Here is a 13,328-nt window from a genome sequence, read left to right on the forward strand (position 1 = left end):
GATTATAAGTAATAGTGACCTCTTTGTACAATAAGCAAATGGTCTCGTTGTATACAATCCCTTAGTTGCAGTTTAAAAGTATTTCATTAAGTTAGCTTCACACCCAGATATGTTACAAACTAGAATATTATTCCACACAGTATTACAATGGCTTAAGCTAGACTTCCTCCATCATGAGTCCACTCATCGCTTCTTCAATGGGGTCTAGACCACAAACTGTACCTCAAAGGCCAGGCTAGGGCTAGAGTTGACCCGAACATCTTTTTTGTTTTTTTTTTCTTTTACTTTTGCTTCATTTGTTTTTGGCCTGACAATAACAGGGCCAGGGCGAGCTTAGACCACCGGCCAGGCCAGGGCCAACACAAGCCTAGCATGTTGTCACCTTTCTCTACAATATTATTTTGTTAATTGATCAGTAGTTACCTTTTTATAAGATTATTTAAATATTTAAATTTTCATTGATTTCCATTCATCTTTAGCTATTTTTTATAAGATTATTTAAATATTTAATTTTTCAATAATTTCCAATCATTTTTAGCTATTTTTTGCTAAGAACATGTAATGCAAAACAAATTACTTTAATAAAATGAAAAAAAAAAAACTTATCTGTAAAATTGCCTATAAGTTTATCTCAAACAACTATGATGGACACAACCAAATAATAGATAACTCACACCCCTCCTAATTCCCTAGCCATCGGATGTGGAAGGTCACAACTAAAGAGTAGAATAAGGGTCGTCCGCTCATGGCGATGATCCCATAAATAGTAGTATGGGTTCTAATACTTTTTTTTTTCTTTTGAAAGAAAGTTCAAATATTTTATTAATCTAGAACGAAATTACAAAATCCGAGTTAATAGCTTAAGAGAGGGAAGTACCTCCTTTGGCAAGAGAATCAGCTAGCTCATTAACCTCTCTATACACATGAACATAAGAGACAGAGTAGGAAGATGAGAGATCCAGAATTTGAAGTAACAAAGATTTGAACTCCCAAGGTAGCTTCTAATCCCCTGTGCACCACTGAACAACATTTAGGGAATCCCCTTCAAAGATGAAAGAAGACCCCAAATTCCTCTCCACAAGGGTACGAAGACCAAAAAGAAGGGCAAAGAGCTCTACATAATTCACAGTCTGAACCCCAAGTGGCCCTGCATAGGAGAAAACCACATTCCCCATCCAATCCCGAAGTACCTCTCTAAAACCAGCTGGTCTCGGGTTACCCAATGAGTTGCCATCAAAGTTGAATTTATAAATCCTCGAAGGTGGGACCATCCATCTGCTTTTAGGCCTACATTTTGGGAAACCTAAATGGCAAAGGTTATCTAAATTTCTTCTTACATTCACTTCAGTAATATCCTGCCCACAACTCGTAACTGAGTGGTACAACCAAATATAATGCAAGATATTGTCCAAAACTTTTCCAACCGGCAAAGAAATACTTTAAAAAATTATCCTATTTCTTTCTCTCCATATTTCCTAAAGAATGATACCTCGAGAGATTTGCCAGACAACATTCCCAGTCCCTGCTAAAGAAGCCCAAAGACTGTGTAGAACCCCAATCACCGACAGTGGCATAACAAGTGCCACCCCAGCTTGTCAAAGAACCACCTCCAAATGCAACTGGCAAAAAGACAATGAAGAAAGAGATGCTCACCAGACTCCCCATCCTCCTTGCACATGAACCACCAGCCATAGAAAACCTTGTACTTTGAGAGGTAGGGGTCATTCCATAAGATGGTTATTTCAGGCATAGACCATCGCACCCTATCATGGAAGAGCAAGTGATACATAGATTTAACAGAATAAGTCTCATTTTTGTCAATTTCCCAAACCACCTCATTAATAGCATTATGAGGGATATAAACATCCTTCAAAAGCCTAAGAAGATCAGAAAACTGAGAGCAAACCGAATCAGAAACCCTATTATAAGGTATGAGTTACGATACTTCTAATCCGCTTGGGCTCAATTTCACTGTTTATTTTCATGGAAATATTTCTCCTCGAAATAAGTATTACCTTTATTTTAATGAAAAGTGTTTTATGGGGTGGGGACTGCATTTCTACATTTGCGGTCCCTGAAGTATAAAGTATCCATCTTAAAAATGGATGCAAATAGGTAGTCCATCTAAAAATAATTGAAACTAATGGTCCAAATATTTTCTTAATAAAATTATTATTTTTTTTTTCAATTTTTTTTTTTTTTTCATATTCATGATCTCCATGTTAAAAATTATATGTTTTTAAAAATTAGGTCTAAAAATCTCAAATATATTTTTAAGAGATGACTCATTTCTACATGGACTCATAGAAACCGTATCATTGTTTTAAAGTACAACCAAATGCACATGCAATGTCTGGAGTTTGAATCGCTAGTTTAATACCAAAAATAAATAAGCACAACCAATATGTAAGTTTCTTTCTTTTAATAAGAGGTCGTATACTGGGAAAGGGGCTGGGTCGTGGTGATAGCACCCCCATACCTAGTTACCACGTTGTGGATCCCAATCTCATTGAACCGCCCACTAACACCTTTCCAACCCCACTAAAACCACCCATTAACACCTTCATAATCCCTTCGAAAAAAAAGGTAGGGCCTGTTTTCCGCACCAAATTATCCAGATAAAAAGTTAAAAAATAAGGTTGTTGTATCAGACCAAATTCATGAAAAAAATGACCAAAATAGCACTGAATTTTGTGAACAATTTTATCTTTCTCTTATTTTTAAGACGAGCTATTTCATTATGTCTGAAAAATTTAGAGGACAATGTATTGTCCACTAATACATTGGCATTTACAACTAGAAATGATTTTGGGGTGTCAGCACATGCATCTATTCACATAAGGCCTCCTTCAAAAATGTATATTAGAGATAGATCTTGGATCTAAAATTTCACAAGCTAGAGTTAAAGATGGTTTTCGTTTAAAGTTTCATAAGTTGATAACCTTAATCACCATGACTATAAATCCAAAAAAGAAAAAAATTGATTTTGAGCTTTAAAAATAGCCTATTTAAAACATTATTTTAGACCATTCCTTGTAACTCTTCTTACATCATTACATGTGCATTGTTTGGTGAGCATCAAAACCATGGATATATTAGAAAAAAAGGGAAAATTTTATATATGGTTGCAGGCTTAAACTTAGAAGTAAGTTGCACCTCAAAAATCATGTAGAAACGAGTGTTCTGAAGATCGAAAAGGTTCCAACTAATAATCTTGACTTCGATATATATGGACATAAACAAGAAAAAATTTCAAGTCTCAAAAGCAATCCATCTTATAACAAGCTGTTTGGACCATCTAATTTCAAGATTTTTTAGGTTGTATAAATAAATCTGCTTGATCAACACAGTTTTTTGTAATTTTAAATTTTTTAACTAGAGTTGAACATGGATTTTCAAGCCATCAAGGCTTTTGACACCATAACTATATCTTGTGGCAAAATTTAGACACGATACTTATACAATATAAAGTAGGCACCTTATACAAACCTCACCCTAAAAAAATTGCATATCAAGTGATTTAATCTATAGAGCTATAAATGAATTCTTAGAAAAAGGAAGGCATTTGAACGGGAATGGACTTAAAACTTTCCCCACTTCGAAAACCCTGCTTCAATTGATAATTTGGTTTTAGTTTAGTCACACACTGCCCTATTTTCTTGCTTTAAAACCCCCTCTAAACCCCCCATGTCTCACCTTCTCCCCCCTGCTAAACTTTTCTTTTCCCTCTCTCTCTCTAGTATCTCATCATGTCAACATTCTCCATGTCTACAATTTCCCCCTTCTTACACAACCTGCATTTCCTCTCGCATGCTCCCTCAGGTGCAAAACCAGTGGTTGAAGAAGTGCAGAGGTGGGAAATGAAGAGATTTTGCTCTGCCTTTTTTCTTGTCCCCATTTGATGAATATTCATTTTGTTTAGTCCTAAGTTTTTTTCATGGAGAGTTTTTTTTTTTTTGTGATTTTCCACCCTTTTGTGCCTGCATTTTCGCTAGGAATGGCATCAATTACTCAACTCAGTAAAGTTTTTTTTTTTTGTGATTTTCCACCCTTTTGTGCCTGCATTTTCACTAGGAATGGCATCAATTACTCAACTCAGTAAACCATATTGTGTTCATTTGCTTTTGCATTTTTGTTGGAATACTTCTCTTAAAATTTCAAAGATCAGATACACTGTTTTCCCTTTGTTATTTCCCTAGCATTAGATATTTCAATCTTCTTCATATTAAGCCGCGTTTTGAAGTGCTTTTTCATTTTATATGCAACCACTATAATGAACATTTTCCATTCATATACAATTCTCTCTCTCTCTCCTAAACTAAGGGTTCGAACACTTTATATGTAACCTTTTCTTTTACTTGCAGACTCTCTTAACAAAGGGTGGGTGGGTTTGAAGAGAGAGAGCAGATTGTTGGCCAGGGTATTTGAGGAGAGAGAGCAGACTGTTGGCCAGCTTTCGCACAAAAAGTGATGCAATTCCTTTGGCCTGGGATGTTTCAGTTAACAAGATGCCCCTCATTCAACAAGATGGCCCACACTCAAGGAATGAACGCCATGTGTTTGCCCTCTGCGGAATACCAGGCCGCCATGGCTACTATTGCCCTCTGCAGACTAAACGCCATGTGTTTGTCGCATACCAAGGCACCATGGCTACTCGGTATGCCTCATATACATGGGTGCTCATCCCTTGGGTGAGAGTAACCAAACCATCCGAGCCCAAAGACTTGCATCACTATTTGTGCCAAAACTGACCAACAATCTACCATCTCTCTCCTAAAATACGGGAGAGGCGAAATAAAATAGAGCTTCCTAAATAATATTGTTATGACATCAATTGAAGAAACTCGGTGAGTCCTCTGTTTTTTCGGGGGATGTTAACTCCTCTTATAAGTCTCATTAGGGAACCACTAGAAGATAGTCGGCGAGTTGTCTCCCTAGATATTTGATGTTCAACATTTCTCCTTTTCCAACAGTGGCGCAGATAACGCTAATAAATCCCAAATGATTAATCCCGATTATGGAGATTTCAGGCATCAAAAAATTTACAACACTAGTCCTAGAATCTCACCATGTGCATAGAACATTAGGGAGAGAGATAGAGAGAGAAAAGAGGGAGAGAGAGAGGCTGCAAAGGAACTCTGGTTATACAAAAGGTCATTCTCTGGTGTTTTCAGATATGCCCCCAACAAAACACTGTTTTTATCAGAACTCCGGAATTGCCCTCGGATTTGTTATAACCCCAAGTCTTTACACTATATTATGCCATTGATCTGCAGATTCTGGGCAATATTCCTAGAGGTGTTTTGGCACACTTTGGTGGTGATTTAGACTCTTTCTAGTTCAATATGTCACATTTTGAATGGGGTGCAGTTTATATAGAGCCTAGGCTCTAAACAATCAAATTGGAGCCTACCTTCAAACAGTATCGAGAAATGTGGTTTCAATATTGTAAATCTTTATGATAGACTTCAAATAAATTTTCATTTTTATTTATAAAGTTTAAAGCTTAAAAAATAGTAGAGATCGATAGATCTATGAAAACTTGAAAATCTTGAAAATTGACAGCCCAAAAATGCATTACAAAATACACTATTTCCAAAACTTGAAATCCATTTTTTTTTGGGTATCAAAACCACCTCTTCTAATGAAATTTTTGTGGTAGGCTCAAATTTGATTGTTTAGAGCCTCAGCTCTATATAAACTTTTCCCTTTTGAATGACCAACATAAGTCGCAGCCAGTTATGCAACAGTCCAAAGTATTAACAGCATTGCAAGTCTATCCATCCGCGAAGCAATTCCACATAGAGGCTTCACATGCTCCAAGAACAATCAAGACATGATAAAACTTTATTATGCTTTTATGGCCATAAGATTCTACATTTTCACCTTGTTTCCTTTGAAATTCATCATGTCTCTCGGACTCGGTGCCTAAAATTATGTAAACATACCAAAGAATTTCCTCACTAGACCATTGCACTCTTCACCCAAAATTATCAATCTTGCACAATATTCAAATACATTCCTTCCCCTTGACATTTCATGCATCCAAAACAGTCTCAAGCTTCCACCTCCTCCCATTAATTACTCTGCATCTACATTTTTTTTGTGCCTCCCACATTCCATAACGACTTGATTACTCAACCTCAACATCTTTAGATCACAAACCAATAGCTCCACCTCAAAAAAAGGAATACATGGGCTTCCCCTTTGGTACGCTTCTGTATGTATACGCGTGCATGGGTGTGTGTATGTATCCTCTAAAGATGCTTAAATAATCATACCTTCAGGGAAGACAGGTTATAAGGTTGTTTCCAATATGGTACGCATGTATCACGCCTAGTCAAGTCCTAAGTCCCAAGTTTTAGAACTTCGATCTAACCTCTCACCTTCCATCATTCTCCCTCTATAACCTCCTCATGTTCTCCCTCCGAGATCTATAACCAAACCAAAGAGCCGCCCCTTGACATATGTATAGTTACTAAAGAGTCGACAGGCCGTTGGCCGTTGATCCATGAGTATTAAGAAAATGTCACTTCACAAAAATGCATAATACAAGCACATAACCATCATGTCTTCCAAAGTTTAAGTCTCCACAAAAGGTCTTCTTTCAGAATCCCTTTTAACCATTTAAACCTCCCCTCCGTCAAACATTCCAATTTACTAAATTTAACTAAATGCAGTCATTCACATAATGAGATATGATTATGATGTATTCCGTGAAATATGATAGATTCTCAATCCTCTATCCTCTACACTCTCGAGAACAGCTTACCAGATTAAAGCCCACCACTCTTTTCACAGTGAAACTCGAAAGCCAAGTGAGGGCTGGTAAGTAATCTCCTATAGGTTATTTGCAAATATAAAGAAACTACAAGTAAACTCGATTGACACAATTAATGAATTCCATAAATCTTGAACATCGAATGGATGTTCTAAAAGAACCTCAAACCAACAACCAAATTTATGTCGTTTGTTTTTTCGGAACACAGTATTCCACAGAACTGTCCGAAGGAACAAAAAAGTAAACAGATTTAGAGAATGGTATTCTCAATAACACACTAAAATTGGCTTAAAATAGAAAAACAAGTTAGGCCACCAAGCATATGTCACCAAACAAAATCGAGGAACTACAAGGACCAGGCAATCTTATTTTTTGACAGCTCATGTGCATGTGATTTGTTGGTATGAGTATTAAGTTCTCCAAATTACTACAAAAGACATGTTACAGCAACAAATAAAAACAACTGAAGAATTAACTTCTAAGAAGCAAACAAGATAAAACAAACTAGCAAGAAGAACCTTACTACAAAACAAAATTTAATACAACATAGCATAGCAAAAAAATTCATATGGAGATGACATTGTATATTTTCATAACATTCTGAAATCTGAAGTCCAGAATCCCAAGATGGTAAGATGGTTCAGCTTATATGGACAAAGTAACTAACAACACAGGACAGCATCAGCCAACAAACCACACTCTGGAGCTCTCAGCTACAGCCGACCATCACGTCCCAGTTTATAAATTGTTATCTAGGAAGATCCTAACAGCTACCCCTGTGGAAAACAATTGTATAGAAGACATTGCTTGCTAATGAAATTCACATCCTACACTGCAAGAAAAGTACACTAAAATCCAATGGACAATGGAATATGTAGCATATTGGGATCTTCAATGTACAATGAAAGAAGATAACAGAGAAAGCGGGACTCAGTAGAACAATACATGACCACAGTGGTGGGTCCCACCCTCTCTTTATCACTGTCCAATTCATTACACAGTGATGAGCCCAATGGACCATGGTTTCCAATAGTCCAGGAGATTTCAGTACACTTCACTACGTAGTAAATCAAAGCAGTTTTTTCACTTTGGGCCAACCTCAGGTTGCTAACGCAATGTCAATTTTCCGGGCAGTCAACGTCAAAGATACCACCAGCAAATTCGGTCCAATGACAGCATCATCTACGGGCCAAACAAATACCTTAACAAGCACACTCGGGCCCAATGACAGCATCATCTATGGGTCAAATACACGATCCCACCATCTCTCCGCCACCCCAACCAAAAACTAAGTCAATGATGAGCTTTGGTGCTGTTGAAGGCCCAAAAAGAGTACTATGCAATATGCAAATGGTTGAGATAATACAAGATCAAATGAAAACATTTACGCTTACCCATCAGAGAAGAACATCAGATTATTTCATAGCATCATCATCAAACCTGTATATGATCTTTGTATCTACATGTCCTTTTTGTATCTACATGGTGCCGAGCTATATATGATCAGCAAGGTCAGAAAATACTTTGGATGCTTATCTGACTCCTCCCGCAAGGAAGTCGACACAGCATCATCTACGACATCACGAGACCCATGAGAATATTGTCATTTGAAATCATCTCGCTCATCACAGCCACAATCATTCTTTTCACGACCATGGAACTAAAAAAGTGCACAACATACATCATGATCCAGATTCCTAATAACTAAATTAAAACAAGTAGCATTTCTTATACCAATCTAGGCAAATTTGAAGCTAACGAAGCAAACATCCCTAAATGGAAAAAGATAACCATCTGTCTCTCTCTCACACATGATCCACTTAAAGAAAAGGAAATAAAAAAAAAAAAAAGGAAAATGTACCAGACTTAATAGGCATAAGTATTTCATAATAGAGATGCAAACTTACTGCTAGACCATGTGTCCCACCCACAACTAATTTCTCACACTTGATCAGCAAAATGTTCACTATCACCACCATCACCAACAGACTGCAATAGCACTACGAGTATGACACTGATACATTTTGACAATAAGATTATGGTCCAGAGAATAAAGAGCCAGGACATTGATACTTGACTTTAAGATTATGCTCTACCAAGCTCAGGTAGATACGGTCCGCCTTGATAATCGCAAAGGCAAAATGATCACAAAGTATCTGGACACAAGATAATGCATCTTCTCAATAACCCTAGAAAACAATGTAACATGGCATCAGTCATAGTAAACCACTTCTTATTAAAAAAAAAAGGCATCAGTCCACAAAATGTCAAATGTAATATTTGCCGTGATAACTCATAAAAAGCCATGCAGAACTAATGGTCACTAATTGTCACTTACGTCAGTTGAATCATTTGGAGAAGGGCTTCGAGAATCTGCAGGCCTTCTCCGAGGGGATAAACTCGCCAACGAAGGAGACCACTCAGGGCTTCGCTTGCGTGGACTCTCATTCCGATCAGAAGGACTCCTGCTAAGAGAGCGACTCTTTCGAGGGCTCAAACTACGACGAGCAGGAGAAGCACTGAATAATAAACAGTATCACGTAAATGTATGTACATATACACATAGAGATGCATGTATGTATGGATGGATGGATACATGCATCTATGTATGTATGTGTGTAAACATACGTCCTTATGCATGCATGTGTATGTATGAACGTATGCATGCAAGTATGTCTGTATTTATGTGTCTGGGTGCGTAGGTGTGCGTGAAGTGAATGTTGATTCATAGACAATGTAATGGAATATTCTCTTAGAGGATATTTGAAATATTGAAACCAAGAACCCCCTAAGAGATAGAGAAAGAAGGAATTGATCGTTGATAGTTTACCTGTCATATGAGCGGCTTCTACTCCTTGGGTTATCATACTCCCTACCTCTACCACGCCCATGATTGTAATCAGGGCTCAAACTGCGGCTTCTGCTGCGGTAGCGATAGTCTCTCTCCTTTCCACGATACCTGTCACGATCATAATACCTTTCACGGCTACGGCTTCTCCTCCTGTAATCTCTATCATAGTCATCACGATACCTGAACATGGACAATTATCAATGCGAAGGCGTCTAGCATAAATAACTGCCCAACAAAGAACCAGCAGCCAAACTTGGGACCCATCAGAATGTCATAAAGAACATATAGAAAAGTTATCACAAAGCATGGAGAACTTATTTTGATTAAAAAATAAATAAGAATTCCATGTGAACATAACTTAGAAACTTAAAAAATGATAGTGGGATGCCAACTTTGATGGTAAAATTCATGGAAACTACTTACCTGCGCCTCGGGCTGTAGCTTCTCGATCGGCCCCTAGACTTTGGAAATACCTCTACAATTCTTCCCTTATGACTGTAAGGCCCAGGGGGTGAATGGGAGAGAGTCAAAGAGATAGATTACACAATGGCCAACAAAACTACATATACAGAGAGATATTAAGGCTTCAAAGAATGCCGATAAAGGATGACTAAACCACTTAACATCTCCAATTTCACTATAACCAGTGACTGTACCATAAGAAAATCCAAAAATCATTTCACAGTACTACTTTACAAGAGAGAAAAATCCAAAACAGTGTTGCACAATAAGTGATATCAGCACACTAACTGCTTGCGTTCAATCATAATCCATTGCACAAGGGATGGAGGATTAAAAACACTTCAATATATTTTCTTGTGAAGAAAACATCCCATAACACTTCCCCAACAGTATGCTTGAGGATAAATAAGGGAAAAAAAATTTATAAGCTCGAATACTATAGTCCACGAGTTAGGTTTTACAACTCTAGATATTAGAATGCCCTAGACAGCCAATAGGTTTGCAAAAAATACTTTGGATCTAAAATGGTGTTGGTTATGGTGTCTAAATTACAATTTTGTGTTCCATAAAGGGCTTATTCAGCAAGACACTTTGTAAAACACAATGATCTTTTTTTCCTCAGTTGTAGAGTGCATGAATTATGTCTAAACAATCAATTTAGAAGTACATGCTTGCAAAATCGATTTTCTACTAACGACAACATTTTGCAAATGAAAACCATCATAACTGAAACTTCAAGCCAAAAAAAAAAAGTATATCATGTTAGGATACTTGTGTTTTTTCTAAGTACACCATTACCTCATTGCCATTCATGATTAATGCATTAACATGTTGTGGAATTACAATCCAATTAAACGTCCTGCCCTCATGCAAAGTTTGATACCCTCCCTGAATTCATGATTAATGCATTAACATGTCGTGGATTTACAATCCAATTAGCACAAGGCCCCTTTTCACTACAAACCTCATGCAAAGTTCAGTCCCCTACCCATATCCTACTCTACCCCTACGCTATTCTACCCTACCCAACCGCTCCCTCATCTAGCTTCAAATTGAAAGCATCCCTCACTCCTGTAGCTTCAAATTGAAAGCAAAGCATGAAACTAACTGTGTCACTATATTTAACCACTACCTCAGAATCCCCAAACACACATAAAAAGCATGAAAAGGAGATGTATCATACTAGGAACATAAAAAGCGAGTATCATATCTTCACAAATTACTGTACACATTACCCACGCCTCTAACCATACCCCACTTCTAGTGGATTTCATGAAAACTGTAGTCTGGAATAAGGTACTAAATGTGCAAGTCCACCTATTTTGAACCCTATTATCAATCAGAAATGGAGTCTCTTGAACCCTAATATCAATCAGAAACGGAGGTTTTATCTCGTAGAATTAAATCCCGTCCTGCTAATGGAAAATAGAGAGGGAAACAAAAGAAGACTTACATGCGTTCAGCATTGGGTCCATACTTTGCAAATTGCACCATGATATCCCTTCCATCCACATTTCTCCCTATAAAACCAGAGAAGACGGATAAGATGAAAGCAAGTAATTAAATATATGAAGAAAGAGATTGAGGACAGAGAATAAATGTACCATCGAGCCTCTCAACTGCCATTTGAGCCTCGTCCGCATACTTGTAACGAACAAACGCAAACCCTCGAGACTCTCCAGTCCTGCAAAAGCAAACCCAACACAACTATATTGCAAAAGATGGAAAGAGAGAGAAAGAAGGGTAGAGAGAGAGCAAGAGAAATAGAGAGAGAGGCTTGCCTCTTGTCCCTAGGAATGAAAATATCTACAACCTTCCCACAACGATCAAAGAGAGGGAAAAGATCATCAGCAGCGGTACCTGAAAGAGAAAGAGGTAAGAGAAACAGCGATAAAAGATGGAGAGGGAAAGAGAGAGATGAGTTAAAGAGAGATTACGGAATGTGATGTTGAGGACGAGGAGAGAGAAAGTGTCTCTGATATCAGGAGGACCCGATCTTCCAAAGTGCGACATGGCGATGAGATTGAAACGAGAACCCTGAAAATCCCAAACCCTACAACGCCCAAACTTTACTTTTCTCTCTCTACAAATCTCCCTCTTCCCACTTTTCTCACTTAGGTCTCGTGGAGTTCAGAAGAGAAAAGTACTTATATCCAAGCGGCGCGCAGAAATATTGTGCAAACAAAAAAAATTTATAATAATAACGTAAATAACTTTGGGTAAAGGTCACGTTTTTACCATGGAAAACAATCGAAGTTCACTTCAATAATTCATCATAGAATATTATTTTGATGTTGAAAAATCTTCTAATTTTTCAGTATTGAAATGTATAAAAATAAAAATAAAAAGAGATTTTGACGCTCAAAAATAATGTATCTTGCAATACATTATTTGAATAGTCTATTTTCAAGACTTCCTTATATTTATAGATCTATTTGAATTGAATAGTTTTTGGAGTTTAAAATTTTATGGCTGGAGATTAAAATACATTTCCAAACCATCATAAAAAAAAATTATACTAAAGTTGCATTTATGATAAATATTGGAGGTGACCTAATTTGATTGTTTAAAACTGCAACCTTATGTAAACCACATCTTTTTAATGAGTAAGCTAGATCTTGAAAAACCCTCAAGTTCCATGTGTGGGTTATAATAACCCAAAGCTAGGAAAGCCTAATCCAAATAACCTCCTTGATAATAAAAGATAGGTAAAGATGGGATTAGCTCATTAGCTCATATGAACATATGAGTCAAACGGTTCAGATTAAATCTGAGCCGATCTGACGATCACAGATATCCAATAGTGTTTAAATTTTAAATTTTTTTTTCTACAAATCCAAATCAATTGAAATTTTAGACATGCGTTTATAAAAAACAAGTGAATCTTCGAAAAATATCAAAAAAGTATTTTACATAAAACAAATTGACCAAAATACCTTGAAAAGTTTTGGGGAGTATTTTGGTCATTTTATTTTTTACGAATAATTTTTTTTTATATTTTTTATTAGGTGCGTCTTGATGAGAAGAACACACACGTAAAATTTCAAGTGGTTTGGATTTATAAAAAAATAAATAAAATTCAAATATTATCGGACATCTGTGATCGTCAAATCGACTCAGATTCAATCTGGATCACTGGGTTCATATGTTTATATGAGCTAGTGGGCTAATCCCATATTTTCTCATAAAAGAAAGGGTGCAGTTTGTATAAAGCCAAGGATCTAGAGAATCAAA

At 36.8% G+C, this 13,328-nt stretch overlaps 1 protein-coding gene across 6 annotated transcripts; it reads right to left on the reverse strand.

Moving 5' to 3' along the window:
• Window positions 1-7,276: 7,276 nt before the first annotated feature.
• LOC18429108 (uncharacterized) lies at window positions 7,277-12,217 on the reverse strand. 6 transcript variants are annotated; one of them, XM_088861106.1, is made up of 11 exons: window positions 12,032-12,217; window positions 11,876-11,954; window positions 11,699-11,778; window positions 11,548-11,614; window positions 10,056-10,127; window positions 9,612-9,812; window positions 9,120-9,300; window positions 8,878-8,970; window positions 8,689-8,770; window positions 7,880-8,353; window positions 7,277-7,557 (listed from the first exon to the last, which is right to left on the reverse strand). In XM_088861106.1, the coding sequence occupies exons 1-8, from the start codon at window positions 12,105-12,107 to the stop codon at window positions 8,962-8,964; spliced, it is 765 nt and encodes a 254-aa protein (XP_088717232.1). In that variant the 5' UTR covers window positions 12,108-12,217; the 3' UTR covers window positions 7,277-7,557; window positions 7,880-8,353; window positions 8,689-8,770; window positions 8,878-8,961. The 6 variants fall into 6 exon arrangements, with proteins under 6 accessions (XP_088717232.1, XP_020520103.1, XP_020520102.1 ...); XM_020664444.2 differs by having other exon boundaries at window positions 7,880-8,441; XM_020664443.2 differs by having other exon boundaries at window positions 8,860-8,970.
• Window positions 12,218-13,328: the final 1,111 nt, after the last annotated feature.

The sequence above is a fragment of the Amborella trichopoda genome, chromosome 3, assembly GCF_054954075.1.
Source record: "Amborella trichopoda isolate Santa Cruz 75 chromosome 3, AtrichopodaSantaCruz75HAP2 v2.0, whole genome shotgun sequence".
Classification (NCBI taxonomy): Eukaryota; Viridiplantae; Streptophyta; class Magnoliopsida; order Amborellales; family Amborellaceae; genus Amborella; species Amborella trichopoda.

Bases quoted from the DNA above. Each gene is read 5' to 3' on its own strand.
- LOC18429108 (XM_088861106.1), bottom strand. From the start codon at position 12,107: ATGTCGCACTTTGGAAGATCGGGTCCTCCTGATATCAGAGACACTTTC. The intron at 11,955-12,031 runs GTAATCTCTCTT...TTTCTCTTTCAG, and splicing joins CGTCCTCAACATCACATTCC to GTACCGCTGCTGATGATCTT. The intron at 10,128-11,547 runs GTAAGTCTTCTT...TGGGCCTTACAG, and splicing joins GGACCCAATGCTGAACGCAT to TCATAAGGGAAGAATTGTAG.